The 25,245-nt window shown below is 37.0% G+C and overlaps 1 protein-coding gene across 16 annotated transcripts in view; it reads right to left on the bottom strand.

Moving 5' to 3' along the window:
- NEK1 (NIMA related kinase 1) overlaps positions 1 to 25,245 on the bottom strand; it is a 52,432-nt gene that overhangs the window by 11,792 nt on the left and 15,395 nt on the right. For 5 of the 16 annotated variants that reach the window (XM_075028556.1, XM_075028565.1, XM_075028527.1 and 2 more), the window contains 17 exons: positions 24,971 to 25,031; positions 23,673 to 23,830; positions 21,555 to 21,614; positions 21,240 to 21,299; positions 21,051 to 21,098; positions 20,884 to 20,958; positions 17,641 to 17,819; positions 17,427 to 17,558; positions 13,981 to 14,083; positions 10,889 to 10,972; positions 10,256 to 10,339; positions 6,581 to 6,658; positions 4,283 to 4,378; positions 3,593 to 3,754; positions 2,078 to 2,143; positions 1,759 to 1,993; positions 517 to 669 (listed from right to left, as the gene is read on the bottom strand). In XM_075028556.1, coding sequence (XP_074884657.1) covers positions 517 to 669; positions 1,759 to 1,993; positions 2,078 to 2,143; positions 3,593 to 3,754; positions 4,283 to 4,378; positions 6,581 to 6,658; positions 10,256 to 10,339; positions 10,889 to 10,972; positions 13,981 to 14,083; positions 17,427 to 17,558; positions 17,641 to 17,819; positions 20,884 to 20,958; positions 21,051 to 21,098; positions 21,240 to 21,299; positions 21,555 to 21,614; positions 23,673 to 23,830; positions 24,971 to 25,031 — 1,834 coding nt within the window. Of the gene's footprint in view, positions 1 to 516; positions 670 to 1,758; positions 1,994 to 2,077; positions 2,144 to 3,592; positions 3,755 to 4,282; positions 4,379 to 6,579; positions 6,659 to 10,255; positions 10,340 to 10,888; positions 10,973 to 13,980; positions 16,622 to 17,426; positions 17,559 to 17,640; positions 17,820 to 20,883; positions 20,959 to 21,050; positions 21,099 to 21,239; positions 21,300 to 21,554; positions 21,615 to 23,672; positions 23,831 to 24,970; positions 25,032 to 25,245 lie in introns of those variants that run through there. The other 11 variants (XM_075028576.1, XM_075028585.1, XM_075028594.1 and 8 more) reach the window with 11 other exon arrangements.

Here is a 25,245-nt window from a genome sequence, read left to right as displayed (position 1 = left end):
ACAGAATAGAAAAGTTTGCATGCTTTTATTATAACTATTATGAAGAGGAAAGCTAGAAATATTAAAATTTGAATTTGACTTGCTACATTATTATTAGTACAAGTTTATACTTGGAATAAACATAAGTCCTTTTGTCCTTGGAAAGGACAAAAAGCAGGAGTTGACCAGAAAAAAAATGCACTGCTGACAAGAAGATTATAGGACCTATCTAATACATTATTCAGTTGATGACATCCTTTTAAAAACCAGACTTGTTTCTATCAATAAGCTAAGTCCAGAACTTTTCAACAAAATGAAGATCCTTCCCTTTCAGCACATCCTTCTTACTTTCTTACCACTTCACTGAGTTTGAAAAATTTTGATGTCTTCCAGTACCAGCTTGTGCTGACATTTAGAACTGAGGCAACACCCAGAAGCAGAAAATAAGAGTGATGATAAAATATGCTTCTATAGCTTCAAAATTGTTCCAAATAGACAAACTGGCAATCTGGCACTTCCTACACCAGCTGTGCTTACCATTTATTACATCTAGTTCCTCAAGTAAGTCGGTTTGCAGCTGCAACTCTGCTTCTCCTAGGATCTTCAGGACTGAATCAGTAGGGCTTTTGCCCCAGACTTTCCTGTGGGGTTCACCAATATCTAACCTAATTACTTCCCCCAGAGTTTGACCTGTTGGGACACAAACATAAATATAGAAACTTTCAGAAATTAGAAACTTTTGTTCACTTTATCTATAATAACCAAACAAACAACCTCCACAAAACAAAAAACTACCAAGTCAGAACTCATGTCACCTCACCCCAAGTCAGACAACCTAAATACGGTGCTCAAAAGCCTAGCGTTTTTCTTCTGCCAGTTCCATTTGATGACAGGAGTTACTCAATGCCAGTTAGCATCTGCAACTTAATACCAGCAGCAGATCTTTTCAGCAATTCAGGCACTCCAAAAGAAAACAGTATGAGAAATGTTTAAAACTGGCATGAGATGGTCTTAGCTTTACCTGAAATGGGAAACTATAAAGTCTCTTGTCCTGCTATCTTTTGACATATGTTTCTGTTATTTCTCCCTCCAAGGAAAACAGGATAAAAGCAACAAGGAAGAATAGAGCAAAAGAAGTTTCTTGATCTTCTAACATCCTAGCCATGTAAAACTACTAAGCTATGAAGTAAGTCTGTCACATTCTCAACGATTATTTACTTCTACAGTGTGAAACAGACCCTTAATAAGACACTGAAAGCAGGAAAAAGGTCTTCTGCCCAAAAGACCAGAGAAGGCAGATAGAAAATTTGCAAAGACAGGCTTAATTTAAAAGAAGAAGAAAAGCTAAGAAGGGCACAATAAAAGTAACAGATCTGAGTTTTTGTTGTTCAGTTTTTCTTATTCTACTTAAAACATAAAAGGGTTTTGATGTTAAATAAGAAACTTTCATGAATCTTAAGTGCTTTTTATTCCTTCTGTCAAATTAGTGCCTTTTTAAAAGACACAAAGAAAGCTCGAAGAAAATAACCATGCATTTAATTAGGTAACTATTTGCTGAAATTAGGAAATTATTTGTTGAATCTTCTGCAGGCCATTTAATTACTCAGCCTGTGCCTTAATCCTTATCCAGGGGAGTACATAACCACCTGTTTTTTTAGAAGCAGATGACATGCAACTGATAACAAGACAATAATAATAAATACTTGCTTTAAAAAAAACCAAGACACTACACATGGTAAAATGATTTACTAATATCATGGTGACAAAAAAAGTACTTACGGTCTGTTCCAGAGAGAGAATCTTCCATTGATAACTGAGCTAGAGGAACTACCAACTCAGATGCCCCAGATTCCCATTTTTTGCGATCTCCTAAAAGTGGATGGTCACCTTCGTGTTGTTCCTTACCATCTTCAGACCCAGCTGATTCAGAGATATTTTTACACTCCTTTTTCCCTTTCTCATCTTCTTGAGCTTTAAGATTTTGATTTAATCTTCTCAGTATTTCTCGTTTATTCTGAAATAAGAGCCAACATATATCACTTAAAATAGTACCTTTCTTAAAAGAAAACTAAATGAAACTGAATACAATTTGACATACTTGCATTGCAAAATCTGGCTTTTTTACTTCCTCCTCAGCTTCCTGGATAGCAGTTACATTTTCATCCTTTAAGTCGGAGAAGCATGAAATACAATGTAGAAGAAAAAAAACCTTGAGAATATTAACAGATGTAATAGCAAAAAGTCACTTTTAAAACCTTTTCATTGACAACTGCAGATAGACTGAAACAGAACATATGATACTTCTGGTTTTATGGGGCTTCCCAAAGACAGAATTTCAAGGGCAGCTTCTGTCTTTGAACTGTTCACTATCTGAAAGTGGTGAGCAAATGAATCAGACTCAGTTTAAGCAGATAAGTGAAAATTCAGAGCATGAAACATGTAGAGATAAAGCTAGGTATGACCTCTACAGCAAAACGCTACCAAATCCAATGCTAGAAATGAGTAATTCTATAAAAGAACAAAAAAAGTGGCAAGGACAGAGTCAAGGAGAACCATAAAGAAGAGTAGAATAAAGAAGAGACAGCTTTATTGATATGTAAAATAATCAAACTAAAAATTGAAGGCAAAAATGTAGAACTTATAACTTTTGTGTACAAGGCTTGTCTTCTCTGATTCCAATTGCTCTGTGTGCTAATTTTTAGTCAGTTATAGTCACCATCCTGCGTTACTGTAAGACAAACTATCCACATGGAAAAAATGTGCTAATGATTTAAGTATTTGTCAAAACATGATTTGTTTATTTTCCTAGCTATCAAATGACATCTTTCAGTGTATTACATTTTATATACAGTATTTAGCCCTAAGTTTCACTGTATTCCCATAGTCATAGCCTTCAGGGCTGTATACAGTATGTAATCCCACACTACACTGAAATCTAGAAATAGCTTAGGTAAAACCACAGAAGTTAGCATTCAGATTAACACAGGTTGTGTTAAAAACTCAAATTGTACAACGATACACTTGTATGCTCAGTTTCACAATTGTTACTTAAATCAAATGGTGGCAGTTGAGGTAAGTGTGCAAGCATTTACAATATCAGGACCCAAGATCACAGAAAATAGAAATTAGGAAGCCTCTAATACTGTTTTAGACAAGAAGAGACAAAACTACCAGATTGAAGTCTCTTGAACTTTATACTCTGTTATATTCAGCACATACTTTCTAACTCACTGAAAACAAGAATTAATATAAAATAGTCCTATCATTCAAAATTTATATTCTCACTTCCACCAGGTTACAAGCTCCACCTTGATCAAAACTGAAATTGCAGCCTAGAGTTCATCATAAGCCATTTTGTTCCAAACTGACTGAATTTGAGTTTCAGTGTACAGATGTATTTCAACAGCTTCCAAGTTTTGGTTTCTTCTTACATTTTTATTTCTTTTTTATTTTCCTTTCCCTAATTAGAAGCAACAAGTATCCTTAATGATTTTTTTCTACCTAATCTACATATTTTTCTAAAAATTCTTTTTCAAATCAGTTTGGTTTTGGTTGGGGGGTGGGGGTGGGGTGGTGTTCCCATTAATTTTACCCTCTTAGCAAAAGTACCTACCACACCCACTTCCTTCAAAGCAGAAGTCATGGAGATGACTGGTGTACCAGGTTTCACTGGAACTTGTGGCTTAGGAAGAGCTGCTCCAAGCTCTTCTAGTCCATGCACAGGACTCTGTTCTGTAGCTCCCACATTAAGATCCTTTACCCCTTTTGCTATCAGCTGTATAGATTGAATTAAAAAAATGTAAATCAACAAATTAACTTTGAGACTTTGCACATTAAACACAGTATTATCAAATAGGCTCATGTAAACCTTAGAAAAGGACAATAACACCACACGTTTTCATACAAAAGACAACTACCAACTGCACATGTGAACTATTTTCAGTTTACCGGCTTCACAACATCCTGCTTTTTGTAGCAAACTATTACTACTTGGACTTGTCACTCCACAGCACACAGAAGCAAAAGAAGATTAAGTACACTTTGGTAAGTTACAGATCTTTAATAAAATATTGAGGTGATCCTAATGATTCTTGGGTTTGATGTTCTTAAATTCTTGAACTAAATTCTTCATTCAAGTATACCTAAGATGAGGCTTCTAATGAGGGAATTCTGACTGACAGACGCCCTCCTCAGTTTCACAAAACAAACTAATTAAGCTTGAAAAATCACAGTATGGAATTTTAGTTATACAAAGATATGGCACTACATACTTTGACTGTGTGTAACAGATTTATTTTCTTACATGTTCTTCCCAGGCTCTTTTCTCTCTTTCATATGCTTCCTTTCTCTTTCGCTCTAACTGTTCTTTCAGAACTGCAGCTCGAGCATTTGCTTGGGCCTATAGTAAACAAACAAAGCAAAAAAAGACCAACTTAAAAATCATAAAAAGCATTAGTACCCCATTCAATTGAACATTTTAAAAAGAAACATGCCTGAATTACTTCATTGTCCCTTCTCTCACTTATTACTGTATAGACTGTGAAGGGAGGACTCCACTGACAATCAAAATCACCGCACAAGTATAATAACTGGTCTTCTATGTTGAAAATAATGGCAACTCCTCAAAACTTAATTACAGTTCTTGATTTGCATGGTTATATTTTTAGTGTACATAGTAACCTTAAACAGCGTAATGTAAAATTAGAATCTCTACTTAAAATTAGTTTTGAAGCCAAATGCATTAATCACAAAATATTAAATATTTGGTTTAAACTTTACAAACTCATTTAACACAAACACAAAAAGTTTCAGTTGCTGTTTTACCTCTAGTTTTAAGGCTAAGCATAAGGTTAGCTTGTTTTTACATTGCTCTTTGCAGATGATAGGGGAAAAAAAATCATAGAATAGATAGAGTAATACTTTCTATGTATTGTATGGTATAGTTATTGATACAAGAACACTGCATGGAATAAAGTTCCAATGAAATATTGGATTTCTGTGAAACACATTTGCTTTAAATGTACTTCATCACAGTGGTATATAGCTCACCTTCCAATCCACAAGTAGCCCCTGTCAGCATGTGTAAGGAGTTTTGCCTTCCTTTATTCTTTTAACTAAAATAAAGCTGCTGTTATTTAAGGTACATCTTCCTTTCCCTTCCAGTATCAAGATGCTATTTTAGTTATACCAAATTGCCTTTAGGACTAAAGCTAACGTAGAGATAAATCTCAAAGGCAGGGATAGGAAAAATCCTTGACTTGCCACGCTATGCCAGAGCATATTTTAAAATTACTTGTATAAAACAGTCGAACAGAGTTGTTACCTCAATACAGTTAAAATAAAAACCTCTGTATTGGGTTTGTGTGGTAAGGTTTTGACAGCTGGGCGGCTACATGGGTGGCTTCTATGAGAAGCTGCTAGAACCTTCCCCCATGTCCGACAGAGCCAATGCCACCTGGCTTCAAGTTGGACCCACCGCTGTCCAAGGTCAAGTCCATCAGCGATGGTGGTAGTGCCTCTGGGATAACAGATTTAAGAAGGGGAGAAAAAAAAAAAAACCCTGGGCAAATGCAGCCAGAGAGAAGAGAGAGAACACGTGAGAGAAACAACCCTGTGGACACCAAGGTCAGTGAAGAAGGAGGGGGAGGAGATGCTCCAGGCGCCGGAGCAGAGATTCCCCTGCAGCCCGCGGGGAAGACCCTGGTGAGGCAGGCTGTCCCCCTGCAGCCCAGGGAGGTCCACGGTGGAGCAGATCTCCACCTGCAGCCCATGGAGGACCCCACGCCAGAGCAGGTGGGTGCCTGAAGGAGGCTGTGACCCCGTGGGAAGCCCACGCTGGAGCAGGCTCCTGGCAGGACCTGTGGATCTGTGGAGAGAGGAGCCCACAGAGCAGGTTTTCTGGCAGGACTTGGGACCCTCACTGGAGCAGTGTGCTCCTGAAGGACTCCACACCACGGAAGGGACCCATGCTGGAGCAGTTTGTGAAGAACTGCAGCCCATGGGAAGGACCCATGCTGGAGAAGTTCCGTGGAGGACTGTCTCCTGTGGGAGGGACCCCACGCTGGAGCAGGGGAAGAGTGTGAGGAGTCCTGCCCCCGAAGAGGATGAAGCGGCAGAAATAACGTGTGACAAACTGACTGTAAAATTCATTCCCTGTCCCCCTGTGCTGCTGGGGGGGGGGGGGGGGCTAGGTAGAGAATCCGGGAGTGAAGTTGTGCCTGGGAAGAAGGGAGGGGTGGAGGGAAGGTGTTCTGAGATTTGGTTTTATTTCTTATTACCCAACTCTGGTTGATTGGTAGTAAATTGAGTTAATTTTCCCCAAGTTGAGCCTGTTTTGCCTGTGATGGTAATTGGTGAGTGATCTCTCCTGTCCTTATCTCGACCTGTGAGCCCTTTGTTGTATTTTCTCTCCCCTATCCAGCTGAGGAGGGCAGAGTGATAGAACAGCTTTGGTGGGCACCTGGTATCCAACCAGGGTCACCCCACCATAACCTCTTGTAGTGGATGTATGAACAAACTATTGATAAAACACAAGAAACTTCATGAGATATGAAACAAATCTGAAAACAGTAAGTTACATCTCCTCCCTCCCCACAATTACCTTCTGTGCTTCTATCTTTTTGCGTTTCAGTTCTGCTTCCTCACTTGATTCTTGTCGATCAGAACTGGCAGCTTCATTCTGCAAAGTAAGAGTCCTTAGAGAATTATCACTAATTCACATATGTAAAAGCTGAGGGATGTGACTACTTGGATCATTTAGACTGACTATGACTAACGTGGGTCATAATTTCACTAGGTAGCTCCCCACTCAAATGTAATGTCTACTTGGACGGAACTTAATCTTTGAGATTTGTAGGGGGTTCTGTTTCATTTTGGGGAGGTTTTTCAGTTTTAAAAGATATGAAGCTTTTACAAGCCAGGAACAAAGTAATGTGCCTACTGTTGCAAGGGAAGTGACCTAATGATGCTGAGCTCTCACCTGCCACCCCTCATCACTGTTGCATGCTCTGCAGGTAAAGTATACAAGAAAGGTTCGATGCTCTAGAATTCCAGTCTCTTCCACTGTATGTGCTCCAAAGAAGGTGGAATGGGTGAGGGGGGAAATGGTAACAAGTAAGAATATATAAGGTCTACCTCCAAAATCTCTGTTTTCAATCTCTCTTACTTCTTTCCATGGCCTCTGTATATTCCTGTTTAGAGAACAGACTGAGAGCTATGTGAAAAGGTTCTGACAGGAGCCTTTTATTGTTCCTGACCAACTTGTGCAGAACTTTGATTTAAAATAAATGATTTAGAAGGCCTGTTTAGTAGGCTTCTTACAGTATAAGAAAAAGACTATTATTAGAAATAATTTGGCAAAACACAATCAAGAATTTTAGGTAATCTTTTTAAGTGAAAATAAAAAAAAAATAAGGTCATGCCCACCTTGGCTTCAGTCAACTAACAGGAAAAAAAGGTGACTGAAAAGAACACTGGAGATAGAAAAACTTCAGAAAAATAATTTGGCACTCTTCATAGGCAAAGGAATGAATACATATATTCATTTATTGTATATAAAATAGGATACTATGCAGTAGTGATAGATATAAAATTGTTAATCAACATAAGGAAACAGACATATCTGTGAGAAGATTTGGTCTGAGATGGTGTTCCTCTAGAAGTGAACCTCCATACGAAAGTTTGCATCCGCAGGTCACCAAGAAAAAAACCCCTTAAACGTGGTCTCTGAATTCTGAAAATTAGTTTAAGCCCACTTCCTGGAAAAATATTAATCTCTTCTCTGTTCCTTTGTAGGTGGCATACCTTCTGGGACATACAACACTACCCCAGGTAAAGTACAGCCACTGGGAAAGGAAGATAGTTTCCTGATATGCCTAATAACCTATACCGAGAGTTAACGTCATGGTCACAGTAACAGTACTTTTGTTTGATTTTACTAGCACAAGCAGCCTTGGCCTCCAGAGAAAAGGTTTCTGGAGAGTACCTTTATTTCTGCAGTTAACCATACTGCAGGTAGAGTGTGGGTCCTCCTAATTTTGAAAAGTATTGCAGCTGCTCAGTGAAAAAACTGAAAGAAATGGCGCAGTACAGCAATGGCTCTATACTGGTAACATTTTAGCACTGTCCTCAGTGTTCTAAGGGTACTCAGGAGACACAGTGAGATTTCATAGGGCTGTACATGGAGATGACTAGTCCCACTGCAGCAGTTTTGAAGCTTGTCCAAAACAGCAGAGGAGACAGAGTTATGAGTGAAATTAGCACCAAATGCAATTAAGATAGAATGGGCTTATGGTGCATCAGTTTAGCATTTTATGTGTCAGTGCTAGTGATAAACTTCACTGACCAGCCTCTACAGTAACTTCATACAAGACCTTGATTTTCCTCATGCTCTTTAAGACAAACTTAAAAGAACAGCCCATGTTGGTCCTATGCCAGACTTAGCCACTAGCCCATCTTATAAAGTTTGCATAGTCTTCTCAGGTAGAAACATACATAACTTTTGCCCTGGATCATTCATTTTATATTTAAGGGGCATGGGTTCCTCTTCAATACACTAAAGAAGTTTTGCACCTCAATCAAGGGATTGAATTTGGCTCTGCTGCGTCTCGCCAGTGAGATGCAATCAAGGTTAAAGAAAACAAAAAAAACAATTCAAAAGAAGTCACTAATACAGAGAAAAAAATAGAATATTTTAGCATTAAAAAACCAACAACCCAAACCTACAACAATATGGAATACTTTAGCTGGGACAGTGGTCCAAAGAAACTGAATGGTACTGGGCATACTCTTGCCTTTATGTCCACTCACTATATGTAATATGCATGAAAGCACTTAATATGGGTGCTTAAAGGGAGAGGTGGGACAGGAACGTTTCTATAGTTTTAAATCACAAAGTACAATGTGAATACATAGGCAGGTAATCACTTGAGGAAACCCAAACACTCTATTAAGACAAGCGGACAGGAAGGGAAAGAACAAACGGGAGTACAAGATCACACAGGAGGTTAATGAAAAAAATGGAAACAAACTCCAGACCGTATTTACGACATAGATTACCTCTCAAATGAAACTTTTTTTAAGCAAATAAATGGATTGCTTCCAAGGGTGTCTTGGACTATTCATTTGACACCTTAAGATGCGTTCGTTCTGAATCTACTTTATGAACATATTATTTTGGTTTTGTTGTATTACAAACATATTTTGGTGTTCTGATTTCAGCTGGGATAGAGTTAATTTCCTTTCTAGTAGCTGGTATAGTGTTATGTTTTGGATTTAGTATGAGAAGAATGTTGATACGCACTGATGTTTTCAGTTGGTGCTGAGTAGTATTTAGACTAACTCAAGGACTTTTCAGCTTCTCATTCATGCCCAGCCAGCAAGAAGGCTGGAGGGGCACAAGAAGTTGGGAGGTGACACAGCCAGGGCAGCTGACCCAAACTGGCCAAAGGAGTATTCCATATCGTGTGACATCGTGCCCAGTATATAAACTGGGAGGAGTTGGCCAGGGGGGTGGATCGCTGCTTGGGAACTAACTGGGCATCAGTCAGCAAGTGGTGAGCAATTGCACTGTGCATCACTTGTTTTGTATATTCCAACTCTTTCAGTATTATTATTGTAATATTATTATTATCATCATCATCATCGTCGTTATCATTATTATTTTCTTCCTTTCTGTCCTATTAAAGGGTCTTTATCTCAACCCATGAGTTTTACATTTTTCCCCCCCCCGATTCTCTCCCCCATCCCACTGGGTGGGGAGGAAGTGGCTGCACGGTGCTTAGTTGCTGGCTAGGGTTAAACCACAACATTTGGAAGAGTGATGTTTGAAAAAAGTGTATTGATTACATTAAGCTAATGCCAGGAATTTCTAACTTTCATACACACCTACAGAATGTATGAAAATAGTTGCTTTGCACGTATTCTATGTGAGCGTTGTCAGAAAGTGACTTCTGGAGAAGTTTCTATTAACTAAAGCAAATAAACATGCTAGTGCTTGATGAGAAATTTACATGTCAAGTTCAGATGTGACCTTACGTTGTCTTGTTTTTAAAAGATTGTTAGTTTACAGGTACTGAAGCTGCACCCCTAGCACTGAAACAACAAACAGATTTTTCATATTCTGGAAGAGATGGAAGTACACTGTGGAACAGAGTTAAATGTCAAAAATGTACGTCTATATATAAAACTGCCTATGAGAAAAGTCTTCCCGCAGGGATAGAAGAATACATCCCACAGCCAACTTCTGTAAGTATTTAAGATTATTTTTCAAACCAACCTTCTCTCCACGAAGTTTTGCTCTAATCTGTTGACGTTCATTAAAGTTTTGTAGCCGGATCTGTCTTAATCTTGCCAAATATTCCTAAGGCAAAGAAAGGAAATACGTTTCAGTTATACTGAAACTGTCTCTAGTATGGTTAATTTAAAATACGTAAGATTCCACAAAAAAATAAGATGGGTGAAAAAAACCCTCCACACTATTACTATCACTATATTAGCATTTACTAATCTCCAGAAAAACTCTCATCTAATGAAAATAAAGACAACTGGAGCACATGTTTCCCAGTATTAACCTATCATTACATTTTATATCATTGAAGGCTAGGAGTAGTTATATTCATCACCACAGAACTAAGATATACAGAGTCATATCTATATGTATGCACATTCAAGAACTTCTCTGAGACAGACTGATGTAGACAACTATTATTTTGATTATTAAACAAAACAAACAGATCACAACAAACACACCCAAACTCTAGAACTTTGTACAGTAAATTATTTCCTAGGAATTTATAAAGTCCTTTTATTTTGTTCCACAGATGATCCATGCAGGGAAACTAGGCACAATCAAGGTCAAAATAGTGCTATTTGTGTGATGAGCAAAGTGGCAAACATGCGGCAAGCATACCTCTTCCTCCTTGTTTCTGGATTTCCTTCCTCTTGCAGAAATGGGCCTGCTTCCATAGGTATCTGCCACGTTTTGCAGTGTACCCTGTTTGCCATTTAATGGTATCAAATTTAAGGTGGCTGGGGCAGTAAAATTATCTGCTTTATCCAATAAGTGTTCACTTATAAGAAACCAAATCCATCAACGATCTGCAGTTGTTCTGAAGTTAACTGATAAACCCTTTTCACTTACACAAAACATAATGACAGTAGTAACTAAAGATCCTGAGTAGCCAAAGAGCGACACTAGAGTTTTAGGAATATAGTTGCATTCTCCCTGAAATTCTTATCTTCTCCTGCTATGTTAGAAAGCCTAAATTCTGATGCGCATGAGTTTTTACTACATCTGGATTATATACAAATTGTGCCACAGAGTTGGCATTTCTGCCACTTTTGAGCCAAGACTAAAATAAAAGTGGAATCTTTATGTTCTTAGATTAAGCTTTTTCCACAATGACGACTTTTTAAAAAATATGCTACAAGTAGCAAACTCAAAAACCTAATAAAATACTTAAATATACATATTACATCTAGCAAGCTGTGTTAAATGCCTAATGGATTTGCATTCACAGCATATACTCTTGGTTAGCGTGATGTACTCCGTGTCCTGTCACCAAAAGGATTCAACCTTTAAGGAAGTCCAATACAAAACAGTACAAGAATCATTTAATTCCAGGTTTCCTGCTTGGATTAAAATGCAAAATATTTAAATTATTTTGTTCGTGATATACGATAAGCCTCTGCTGAACAGGTTAAAAATATCTTAATTTGTTAACTCAACATATAATAAAGACAGTAAACATACATGTTATAGTTACATGGACCTTCTGCCTTATAAAATACTAGGGCTTTAGGTTTCTCAAGCTTGAGTGTAGAGAACCATTGGTAAAGTAAATACTCCAGTTAAAGTTCTTGATAGGGATGATGGAATCCAAGTATTCTGGCTAAATCTCTCAGATTGAGCAAAAAATCAGTAACTCAAGGAAACAGCACATTTCTGCACTTCTGTGGTTTAGTGACTGGGGGATCAGAGAACAAATTAGAACCATCCTGCAGATAAGTACACGTACATTCACGAGGACTGCATGAATGCTCAAGCCAAAGCCAGAATTAATTCATACAAAATGGAAAGGAGTATTTTCCATATTCACCTTTTCAGAAAATTGGTTTTATTTTCAACTTTTTTATGCATGTTCCTGAGCTTTACAAAAGCTAACTGGCACTATTCAAGTCATCTCACTATTCTTCATTCTAGCATTTAAGTTAGTTTACATATTTTCATCAAACTGATGGAGATTTATATCACTGCTCTTAAACAAGAAAGAAACTGGAAGCAAGATTTTTGAAAATTGATTTTCTTTCTGTAGATTGTTAACTTTTACTCATCTGCCTCCAGTAAAATTTTCAAAGACCAGGACTCAATGTTTTGCAATGCCACACAGCTACAGTGAAGTAGCAAATTAGGCCAGCAGCTGTCTTAAAGAGATGACTGAAAGTATCAACTCAACTACTGAGTCAAACTTTAGACCATCACCTGAAAATTAAAATGACAGCAACTATATTTAACAGGAGCTGGGTAAATTAGTGAGAGTCATTTGACTTACAAGTCTTTATATGACAAAGAGCTGCAAATTAGATGATGATTCCTACTGATTTCTCCTCTCAGATCATCACAGTCTGGACAATAGTCCCATCCCTATATGAGCACTCCTGCCAGCTAGTCAAATTATTTTCCTGCATGAATAGACGGAAGCTGCTGAGAACTTCTGCTATCAATGGCAATGATAGTACATGAATTTGGAACCCTGGCTTCAAGTTATAAGTCTTAAACATCTGGAAGTTACTTTTACAACGGTTCAGTAACCTCCCTGTTTTATTAAGGCAGCCAGTTAAGAATAAAACATTTGGGCTCAGTTGAATACATTAGAGAAACACTAACCTGAATACTTGAGTATCTTGCATTACTTGATCTCATAACTTTATAGTAATACCAACAAAGTCAAAACCAAAATGGAAGCAGGTACTACTGAGGACTTGTCTAAGAAGAGGCAGTCTTAACAAGAATTATTTTAAAAAAAAGAACTATAATTTTAAAGTGGAAGACTCATGCTTTAAAACATACACACTAATCTAAGGATACTTCACCATCAAAGCAGTGAATCAAAGTATCTAAGAATTGCTTACTGTAAGTGAAATAATCCCTGAAACAAAGACCTGGTTGTAAATCATGATCTGATAATCAGATATAAGTCAGGAGATGCTTCTGTAAATCTGCAGTTGGTCTCATCTCACTGCAATGCCAGAATGGTCAGTTTAATTTCAGCAGCTGACAGTGGTATTGGGACTTGGTTGTGTATGAATAGTGTGTAGAAGCACTCAAAAAGCAAAACTCTCCACATTATGAAAACACACAGTTCAATCACACAAAGTTCTAGTGCAATTGAATCATTTCCAAGATATCTTTACTGTGAAACAAACTTCCTAAAGGAATACTGAATTTAGAACTGCAAGCATAAAAAACAAAGAACATTTTGTGACACTGTCCACTAGTTGATCTCTAGAGAGTAAAGATTTTAGAAACATTAAACTTGACAGAGATAGACGTCTTTATAACACCTTCTCAATAAGCAGAATGTGGTTTTGTAGAACACACTACTGTATCTGATCATTAGCTGTATCTGTTTAATCAAACTTCATTTTAGGTTCAAGCTACTGAATAATATATAAAGTTTAATTTTAACCAAAACTTTAAAGCTATGAACAGAAAAAAGTGTCAATGAATGTTCTAAAATTCATAATATCAAGTTAGACACATGCAAAAAAAGGTATTTTCCTTTATTAACAAATTTACAGTCATGAGAAACGTATTGCACAATTCTGTTACATTTTAACATAAACAGTAACAAAATGCAAAAAACCTACCTCCCATTCTCTCTTTTTTTTTTAAATAGTTAAGGAAAATATTTAGCCAGCATTTCATGGTTATGATGCTACTTCAAAGATTCATAAAGCATGCTGAAACAGTAATATACATAGGAAGACCAGATTCCATACCATGTGTCCCTCAGCTCGGGCTTTGTTTTCCATGGCTTCTCTCTTTCGTTGCCAGAATTCTTCAACTTGCTTTGCTCTATCTGCAGCTATCCATCCTTTTTGCCTGAGTAATTGCAACACATAGCAAAATGAAAGTCTCTGAAATATGACACTCAGAACCCCCCCCTGCATTTATTCTAACTAGGACACACATGAAAAAAGTAACTTTCTATGAGCAAGGCATCTTCAAAAAATGCCTTCCATCAGCCAAAATACAAGTCAGACTTCCACGAAACGAAGGAAAATAGGCTTAACTAAGTTAAAAGAACAACTTAAAAAAACAAACCACCACCCAACAAAAACAAAACATCATGTTGTCCTTCCAGATCCTGGTCATCAAAACAAAAATGAACATCAAAACACAATCTTAATGTGATTATTTCTGAAAATGTCTCAACTTGTTTCATTATTGCCATCATTTGTGAAAAAGAAGACTCCTTCAAAGTTTCCCTTCAGAGATGAGCAAGAACTCATTACATGAGCCAGTCAGTAAAGTCAATACTGCAGCAGTCTTTCAAGACTATGTTTGGAGTAAGAGCTTCTACCACTTAAACAATTAGTACAGTGTTAGTATTCTCAGAGTGTTCTGGCAACTCCTTTTGGGGGATCTTGGGGGATTTTTGTTTTTAAAGGGACTGTGAAGGAATTTTCCTACCTTAGAATTAGCCAGAACAAGATGTTTTTTTCACGTTCCACCCCAGGTCAGGGACCTGCTTGGGTAGACAAAGAAGGCTATGTTCAAGTTACCATAAGTGAGTATCTGGCAAGTCTCCTAGTACATACATATGATCACTTTGTAGAGGAACCAGTTTCTGACAAACTGGTTAGAAGTGGACTCAGAAGCAGCTCTCTATAAAAAACAAAAAAAACCCCAAAAAACAAAATCCAAAAACCACTGAGAAATGGTGTAAGATATTCTAACAAATGGCAGAATGATGAGGCAATCCCCTTTCCAGGGTTCCCCTAGCCTCATTTGACTGAGGACTATTGTGGGTCCAGCAACAGGCAGAAAGAAATTGGAATAAGCTGATAGCAGTAACTCATCAGGCTGAGACAGTTAAAGAAAGAATCATTTCACAATACAAGAGCTATTGCTAGTAATTCATAAATTAATTCGCACACTAAACATCCTTGCAACTTGTTTTTTCTCTCCCCTCATCCCCCACCCCCAAGCAACAAGGAAATGAAATATTTCCATATGCTACAATTCATTAAGAGGAAGACTGAGATAAAACTACTGTGATACAATAAAACAAACGCTGTAGCTGCTCTGAAAAGGCAAGACGATCCATGTAGGTGTTACTGATAAAGAAACAAACACCTGATAATCTTTCTATACACATATTTGACTCACTACAAGACTTTTACTGTAACTGTTCATTACATATGAACTGGTGGATAGTGAAATATGTCCAAACTTGTGTCATATAGCTGAAGTTTAGTTTACAGCATTGGAGGAGAGGTGCTTCCCAAGCAAAAAAAGCCAAACCTGTTTGTCTCAAACCGAATTCACAGAAAAAACCTATTTCAACTAAATTTTATGAAAATGGTTTTCCCTACTCTAAAGCCGAGTGACTCATTTTGCTAAAACATTTCAACTAGATTACTTCTGGGCTGCATTTCTGTCCAAGAGACAATTTTTAAAGATTGTTGAAGTTGAATATACTTAGCTTCATGTTAGTTGTGGTAATGTAATCAAAAAACTGCAACTTGAGGATTTCTCAACTTCTTTAATATACATTCTAAATTACCTATCCTTAAGAAAGTTGCCATTATTTAAATTCTTTGTTTAAGCCAAACATCTGAACACTTATCTTTATATTTCACCTCCAGCTGAAAGGATAAAGTGCAGGAGAGAAATACTGTTAGGCTAGCTATGATAATAAAATTCCTTCTAGATAATGAAGTACAAATACTTACTACATTTTAAATGCTAAGAAACAGCACCTCAATTTAAGGCTAAAGGTAACCCAGTTTATAAATAGAAAAAAAAGTCTCTACCTATTTTGAAACTTCTGCACAGTGTTTTCAATGAATGCTTCCAAGTTCATGTATTTGAGAAATACTGAACCAGCTTCTCTTCGTGATCTCCATGTTATTCATAATTTGCAGCCCTCTACTATAGTTCCTTTCAATTTTAACACATTTAAAACAGTTTACGCAGGGTAGCCTAGTATCATTTAATATTGTCAAATGTGCGAGGCAGTGTTTCCTGATCTAGGCAAGATTTGGGGATTGTGGAACTTTGTGCAATGCATTGAGAATAAACAGAGGAGGATGGAAGTACACATGTACATCAGTTGGGAAAATACACTTTCCACTACTTGGTTGTACCAGGAGGAATTTTAATTAGCTCACAACAGCCCAAATTACCATAAAGAAAATAAAATATACCTTGTAGCTTGCAAAATTGTAACATCAGTGTTAAACATGTTATGTTATTGCTGCAAATTTTAAAATAGAAAAAATCTACAAAGGCAAAATATATCATATTAAAACATAAAACTGAAAAAAATTAGTTTAGACAATGTTTTCTTTGGCCACTTCCTTTTTCTCACATTAGCTCCATTTATTTCTTCCTCCATGGGACACATCATTGGATCTGCAGAAGTTTAAGTAATACATGAGAAAATTTGTCCCTCTATGAAAGTTGGTTAGCAATGCTCACATACTAAACTTCTAGGAAAAAAGCTATTTCCCCATTTGCTGCTCACAAGTGTGGGCACAGTTCTTTGGGCAATACTAACAGATCTGAAGGACAGCAAAGTAGCTTTGAAGAAGCTACTTGAAAGAGTAAACCAAACCAAAACAAAAAAATCAGTACTTGTTTACAATCCTTTACATATAAAATACTTAGTTTATATTAATTGAAAAGAATAAGCATCACTGAATTAGAAGTTGCACACCATTAGAACACCTGACATTCACATCTTGACGAAGAAAGCTCCTACAAGTTTTCTACTGATGAATAAACAGGAGCTAACAATTCTGGGAGCATTCTAGACACTCTCCTGTGCTAGAGAGTCAAACACTTAGATGTAGAGAAGGCAGTCAGAATGACATGACAGGAGAAGTAAGCATCTTCGCAGGTAACACAAAAAGTGGAACTATGAAAAAAGCAAAGGAGGAGGCTTATAATGTTATCTGCAACTGCATTAAGCCAAGAATTTTGGCTGAAATCTAGTTTAGTTACAGATGTTAGTAATCCATTTTTTCCACTATTAGGGAAGCCAAGGTTTCCATTGGTTCTAAAAGAACTGTGGTCTGCAAAGGACTAACGCACAAACAGATGGCACAGTACCAATGGATAAAAGTGGTTTTGAGACATATCCAACTACTAAATAAAACAAGACACAGAACAAGAATCTAACATGTAGGGACAGATTTACGGATTATCATAGTCCAACCTGTTTGCATTGGCTTGTTTAGACACCTCCTTCAATCTTTTCATTTTTTTCCTAACTGCACCAGCATCAGGTAAATGGTGATGACCTGCAGGCCCCTTAGGAACTCCTGGACGTATTCCAGGTGGAATTCCTCTGTAGATAAATATGTACAGCAACTTTCATTACTTTCATCTAAAGCAGACCACATGCAACTTCTAATGGAAGGTAGCCATACCTTTCAACAACTTCTCGGCCTTGTACTTTCGCCCTCAATTTGGCTTCCCTCTCTTCAGCTACTCTAATGTTTTCCTTTTGCTGTTGCATCTGGTCAAAAATAGCATGATAGTGTTCATATTGTCCTCTGGAAGACACGGGAAAAGGACCAACACCACCTCCACCGCCATAATATGGTGCCTGGAAATCAGAAGGGGTAGGGTGGAAATCTCAAATACTGATTTTAACAAGCGCTTCCAATTTTCACCTCTTCAGCAGAATAAAAGCATTAATATCTCCTGCAACAATTCTGAATTGGTCCTAGTTTTATTCCTGGCACGCCCCTATTTTAATGAACTACAAGATAGATAAATTAAAAACTTATTTTTCTGTTAGCACTTCAGAATAACACACCATTTTACCTCCCTCTGACAATAATCTAGTTATACTTGAGGCATCTGTCACACATTGTAGAAGTTATTGGTAACAAATCCATTGAAGCATAAGTGGAGATAGTTGTTCTACACAGCAAAAAAATCTAAGTTTTAGCGCAAAAGCTAGAAGTGATACACTACTAACTGAAGTACTAATGAGTGTTTTGTAGCCAAACAGCCATTTTTTCATGAAGCTGGAAACAGTTAAGCACACTTCTAAGGTTACTGAATGGTATTAAGTGCAGATTTATCTGAGATTCCCCATTGTTACCAATCTATACTTTAGTTTCATCACAAGAATTAGATGTTTCCCTACTAAAGCTCAGATCAGGGGAACATCTACCACAAGCTACTGCTTTATGTGAATTATCTCTGTCATTCTCAAAGAATTAAAATTCCTACAGAACCTTCATGTGAAAATAATAAGAAAAAATGTTGCAAGCAGCTGTGTACAGTAGTAGCCAAGGATGGATGCAGAAAATGTGAAACTGGCAAAATAAGGTTAAGGTTGTCAGCACATGCATAAACATTCCCGTTACATCTGGCGGAAGCAGTCAAGTAGCCCATGGTAGTGCATCTATGGAATTTGTTTTTACAATGGTGTCAATGGTCCTTTCAGAGTGGTCTTAAGTATTTTAAACAAATTCAAATAGGTGAGTGCAGATGTGGCAGGTTTAAGATTGCCTCCCTAGAAGTTCTTGAACAGATTGTATATGACAATGGAATTTAACTCACATTCTCAGTTTCAGTTGCTCAACACCCATCAATAGCTCCCCATAATCCATATGATAAAATACTGAAAGATTTATCCAGGCATTCAAATAAATATGCAGGTATGCTGTTCATCCGAATAAAAATAATTTACTATACAAGACCATAGTTTCTACAAATAGAAGGAAAAGTCTTGCTTTAGACACTATTCAAGGTTTCACCTACAGAGCTCAGTTTTCAATAGGATTATCTAGAGAAATAGTATGATCAATCACTAGCCAAATACTATGAAGCAGGTGCTCATCAACAGTCTGCAGAACAGTTACAGCCCCTGCTAGAACCACAAACCCAAAGCCAAATCCTTGCCACCTCTTTCCCTATTTTCCCTCAGAAACAGGTGCCAGCAACCAACCCAAAAAGACAACAGGAGGAGAAAATCATGCAGTGCATGACCCTGCTGTGCCTTCATAAGAGACTATATGGCTTGCACTACCAGAAAGCTTGAACAATGCTATTCAACAGCATCGTCAGAGAGTTGCTGGACACACTGTTTTCATGTTGGAGAAAGCAAAAGGATAATTAAGTCAAGAATACTATAATAGTATATGGAAACCTGGAGCAATGATAACCTAGCAGCCTGCAGTAAGATTTGTACTAAACTATCCAATTTGGAGAAGACATTTTAATGAATTTTAAAGCATGTCTGCCATGACATTTGACACCAGCGACACTTAGTGAAAAGATACACAGCCACTGAACCTCAGTTTCCCTAGATGACTGAGAATACTGATAACAATGCAGCTGTAGCTACAACGGAACACTTTACACATTTGCAGTGTCTAAGGACCTTGCAATAAAACTCTTAAAGTTAATCAGAAACATGATAGTTTTCAGGAACATACATAGCTCTCATCTAAATGTGATGATGCTTATATATTGAGTTGTATGGAAGCTTGTATTGGTGTCTGCCAGTTTCATCTTAGAGAGAGAAGAACAGCATAAGAACCGAATGATGTTTTTTGACCTTTCCATTAAATCAGCACCTAGTAGTTTTTAAAGTCTAGTATGCTTAAGTTTGCTTTTATATTTAAGCTTTACTTATATGATGTGTGGCACATATCCAAAGACGATGTCTATTTTGAAATAATACATATTTAATAAGCAGCTACTGAAACCTGGTCAAGTGCTTGTGTATTCCTCATATTCTTGTACAAGGAACAGAAAATAAAACCTTTATTCATTTTCACTCTACTGCTCCGTCAGAACTTGTTTACAAAAACCCTACTAAACATGTTTAGGCCAAGTATTTTTGTAAGATTCACTACCACCACAACGAATAGCTGTGTTTTAATTCATTTTCTACTATGAGACAGATTTACACCACAGCAATACTTAAATTCCTGCACTGGCTCTGTCTGATGAAAGTACCCAGACCTTTATATTCAACTAACTTCATGAGACTACTTCCCAGAACAGTTATGTTTCCATGAAACTATGACACACACAAACAGGCAAAAAGAAACTGTCATAGGAATCAGATTAAATTATGTAATTAAATTATGTAAGATGTGAATGGCTAAAGAGTTTACTGCTTTCAGAAAAAAAATAAATTAGATTTACTCAAGATTTTTTACCCCCCTCCTGAACAACTTATCAGTTTATATAAACATTTATGTTGCTAAGTAACAAAGAAAACTTAGAAGCAGGTGTTTAATACTGGGGAAGAAGACCATTATGATGAGAACCTGGAAGAAGATTTCAACAAAAGAGTTCAAGAACAAACTTGAATGTAAAAGAAGCTATCCATGCATAGATTCAGCACAGGAAAAGTAGCAAAAGCAGGAGTGGCAAAAAGAAAGTGGCACATGAAAACCATTACTGGCAGAAAGAGAAGAGATTCAGCAATTTAGGAAGTATTAAAAATGAAAATTGCACATGATCTCCAAAAAGCCAGGGAAAAGAGTCTGTTATACAGTTTCTCTTAAATTATCCATAGATTAATAACGGGCAGCCCCAAGAGTTGACCTCCAAGAGCAGATCTTTCTGAAAAGAGAAGACCATGCCAGATAACCAAAGGTGGGGGGAACAGACTACACCACATTTCTGCATCTGCTGCCAACCTTAACATCACCACTTCCACCTGAACCAAGCACATTCCTCCATCCTTGTTCCCTGGCTCTGTTTATTCGTTCCATCTGAAGGAGAAAACAATACAGGAAAACATAATTCAAGGAATCACTAAGTAAAAATTGAACTTCACTATTAACACATTTTAAACATATTTTACCCTTTCTTTTTCCAATCTTCTCATTTCATCTGCCTTCAGTAAACTGATCTGCAATGTGTAAGGATTAAACATGTTTAGTAACGGGGAAATTGAACTACTCCATATTCTTATGCAACATGTAACACAGCACAAAATATTTCATTAAAATTACTAAAGGTGAAAAAAGAAAGTCTCAAGAATCTTGTCTACCTGATCTCTCTGGCGTTTTTCTTTTTCAGGCAATTCTAACCTTTTCTTTTTTGAAGGTTCCTGAAAAATAAACATATAATTTGACATTTATTATTGAGCCATTATTCTGTCAAGTCTCTGTCAAGATAGGTTAGTGCTCCAATTGCTGGTATCTGTCCACGAAGATTAAAAAAAAAAAAATTTTAAGAAAATCACTGTTACATAATGTTACCAAAAAAAAGATAAGGAGGAAAGGTTTGAAGGTTTTACTTTGTCATTCTTGCTCTGGACTTAGCTTTTGCTTAGTTTGAAAATTAACAGATGATTTTATGATACCTCAAACATTTTCCTCCTTTCTTCTCCTGGATCCATTTTCTTCATTGGAGTTGGAAAGGCCTAGATAAAAGGTGACACTTCAAATTAGATAGCATGATGCCAGAATGAGAGAAAAATTCTAATCAGTGGAGGGGGGGGACGGAAATCTTAAACCCACAACTTAGTATGTGCAAAATGGGGTTTAAAATAATTAATTACTCAGGAGGTTTTAAATGAAAAGCACTGCTAGGATCTAGGATTACATGCTACTGTATTTGCTCATCCTTTACTAAAAGCTCTGTCTTGAAAGCTGAAGGCAGTAATTTTTAAATCTCTTTCGTCTTAATTTTTCTTCTCTGGCAATATCATTCTGCATAACAATCTTTTCCTATTATAAGTCTTTGAGGGTCCCTAGATATTAAGATTCTCTTTTATTTGGAGAACAGATTTATTAGGTTATCTTTAGGCTCTTTTGCTTGGGTAACTCTAACCAAGGTTCTTGTTACCTATGGAAGAGGAGAATGAAGACACTATTGAATGCCTGGTAAAGAAGCAGCTATACATAATAAATGATGCTGCCTACTCCAATCTTCTCAAAAAACTTATAGTTACTTTTAAAGCATTTTTTTTCTGATCGTACTAGAACACGGAGCACTTAATATTTTGACAACCTAAAACCCTATCAAAATGAGTACTTTAAATTCGAGTATTTCAGAAGATGGAAGCCTTTAGAGACTTAAGTCAATGTAGTTCAACTACAGTGAGTTAACATAATATCACTAAACAAAGGAGATGATTGTTAAACGCTCCTCTGAAAAGCCAGTTGAGAGCTGCAAGCTCAAACTACCCTGGAAAAACAGCAAAGAGAAGAAAATGTCTACTACTGTAGCCAGTTTCTATCCTACATCTTACCACTTATCACTAGGTACAATCCACACAAAGAATGTCTTAAAATTGCAACATTACTGACTCCTTACATGCATTGAGAATATATTTCCTCAGTCTCTAACCTGCTTCTTTGAGTCTCTATGCAAGTTGGATTGGTGCTAGCTGGTGAAACTCGATTATAGAGAGCAGCAGACCAGGAGATGGTTGCACAATCAAGCCTTAAAACATAAAAACCTCATGGTCTCATAAGGACACACAAGAAGTCTGTGCATTCCCTTCTTCTTGCTCTCTTTTTCAAACTGTATATCACAAGCCAACAAGGCTTGTGTGATCCATGAGCTTCTCCCTAAACCTCCAATAACTTTTGAACCGCAAGGATAAGTTATATCTCAAGTATAATTTTCTAACCACCTATCAAATTTGACAGATGGATAGGGATCTCAGTATTATGTTCCCCAAAGTGCCACGGGGAGAAGTAAAGAAAGAAAACACAAACCCCACAAAAAAAACACAACAGCAACAACAACAAAAATATTACTTATTCAGAAGAAAATTTGAATTAGTTCTCTTGATGAAGTGGGAGCTTCTTGGTTGCTAGTTGTCTGGCACATGCATATAGCTCAAAACTAGCTGTATCATAAACATCTCCTGGCCATGCAGTAATTAAAGGAATAAAGAGAGAGAAAAAAAGAATTTTATGTAATAAGGAGTACAAAGATGACTGGAAGATCAAAAGTACTGTATGAAAGTATACAGAAGACTATTTCTCATTAGCTCATGGAATTAAGTCTGGAAAACTCCTCTTCCAATTACACAATTTCTCTCGCTGACAACACATTAGAAAATGACTAAAAAACTTTTCTATGTTTTGAAAATTTGCGATTATTTTTGAACAAGGAAGAAAGATGCAAAGATTCTTATCCAGTGTCAATGATATTGTATACCTGACAGACTTCCAATATTTCTAAAAGTGGCAACACCAACAAAGGAGCTGAAAACATGCAAAGCACATCTAATTCAGCAGTGGAATTAAAACTTAAGGAGCAGCCTCCAAAAATCATTATATTAAAACAACCTTAAAAAAAATAAAAATCAATAATGAAGCAAGCCAAGCATTTAAACTACTACTACTTTCTCTGCAGATGTATGTGTCCACATAAAAGACATTTTCAAAAGGAATGCATAGTATTTTCATAGCATTTAAATAAGGTATGAGCAAACCAGTTCAATTTGAGTAACTTAGCTTCTTACCTGTCTAGATTTAGCCAATGGTTTCTTCTCATTAGGCTTCTTAGCTGCATCACAAGACTTCCTGATTACTAAAGGCACTCCATATTTTGCAGCAGGTTTGGTAATTTTCTGAGCTGGTGCAACTGAAGTCAGTATTTGTTCTTGAGCTGGCCTTTTAGCTAAAAAAGAAAAAAAGACGTGTTTTACAGCTATCCAGGCTGGCCAGTGTACCATATTTCTCATTCCCAAGGTCTTGGAACAGCAAAGCTGGAGGAAAAATGAGTGACCTGCTAACATTTCATTCACATGAGCTGATGCCTAAGTGCAATATACCCAGTTGTCCAAAACAGTGTGTCTAAATGTCATGCTTGATAAGAAACAGCAAAACACAATCCCTGAGCTTTTCACTCTCAACACTTAAAACTGGAGAACTGAAGCTTATTTTAGCTGCCATGCTTTTATTATCCAGTTGTCATGGACACAGGGAAGTTTTCCCAGTGGAACAGAGAGACAGGCCTCCCTCTACTAACGACATTGGATTACAACCTGCAACACTAATGTCAGCAGAAGATGAGTTCTGGAAGAACTCCAATGGCCTTCAGGGATACTGTTTTCCCTGCAGAGTTCCTGAAAATATGCCGATATTGTGGATTTGATTCTGTGTTAGCAGGGCTCTCTTACTACAGCAGGATAGCCAGGAAACACTTACACAAGACTATCAAAAGACACGGAAGTACTTGCCACAGCTTCAAGTAATTACAAGGAAATAAAATAAAGGGGAATAAAATCTAGGGAAAAAAGGGTAAACTAATGCAGGAAAATGAAGTAAGGTAAGACCATCTTGACAAAATGAACCATGATCTAATTTGCTACCAGTAGTAGAAATTCTACTGCTTTGGGCTGAAGTCAGGGCTTAATCCTGGAATCTGTAATGAAACCTCCCACATTTTTACAAAAAATGGTATTTCTCATTACCCGTTTGTCATTAGCAAGGGGAAAAAAAAAAAATCGTACAATAACTACACATAAATTATTGCCAGTATTTGTAGTCTTTGCTGTCTCCTTAAATTTTGGAAGCACAGCATACTGCAAGACGAAAAAGTACACCTAAAATATTACAGGACCACAGTTTGTATTTGCATCACTTGTACCCTACATACATTCAGCTCCCCAGGGGAAGGGGGAAAATAGCTCCCCTCTCTTTTTTCCTGAAACTTCTAGAATCAGGTATAAGAACACACCAAAACCAATAAAAGAACAAAGTTACATACACTATCTTGCCAGAGCTGAAAGCAAAAGCACTTTACATGCTTACTTACCTGGTGCAGCATGTGGTCCAAACTTATGGAAGATTTTGTGATTGAATTCTTCTGCAATAAGCTAAACAAAGTTGAACAGTTAGCCAACAGTATTTACGACTGAAGCTAGAAAGAACTTTTCAGAGAAGTGTGCCACTCCCAGTAAGCATCTAATTAAAAGTATTTACTGTAACTTAAATTTAAATGAATATTCAGCCTTATGTATTCAATTTAATATTACTAACATGAATATGAGGCTGGATTCAGTATTTTCAAACATTTTTTCCATAATTGCT

The sequence above is a fragment of the Buteo buteo genome, chromosome 1 (assembly GCF_964188355.1).
Source record: "Buteo buteo chromosome 1, bButBut1.hap1.1, whole genome shotgun sequence".
NCBI classification, from domain to species: Eukaryota; Metazoa; Chordata; class Aves; order Accipitriformes; family Accipitridae; genus Buteo; species Buteo buteo.
This window is presented reverse-complemented; position numbering and strand designations above follow the sequence as displayed.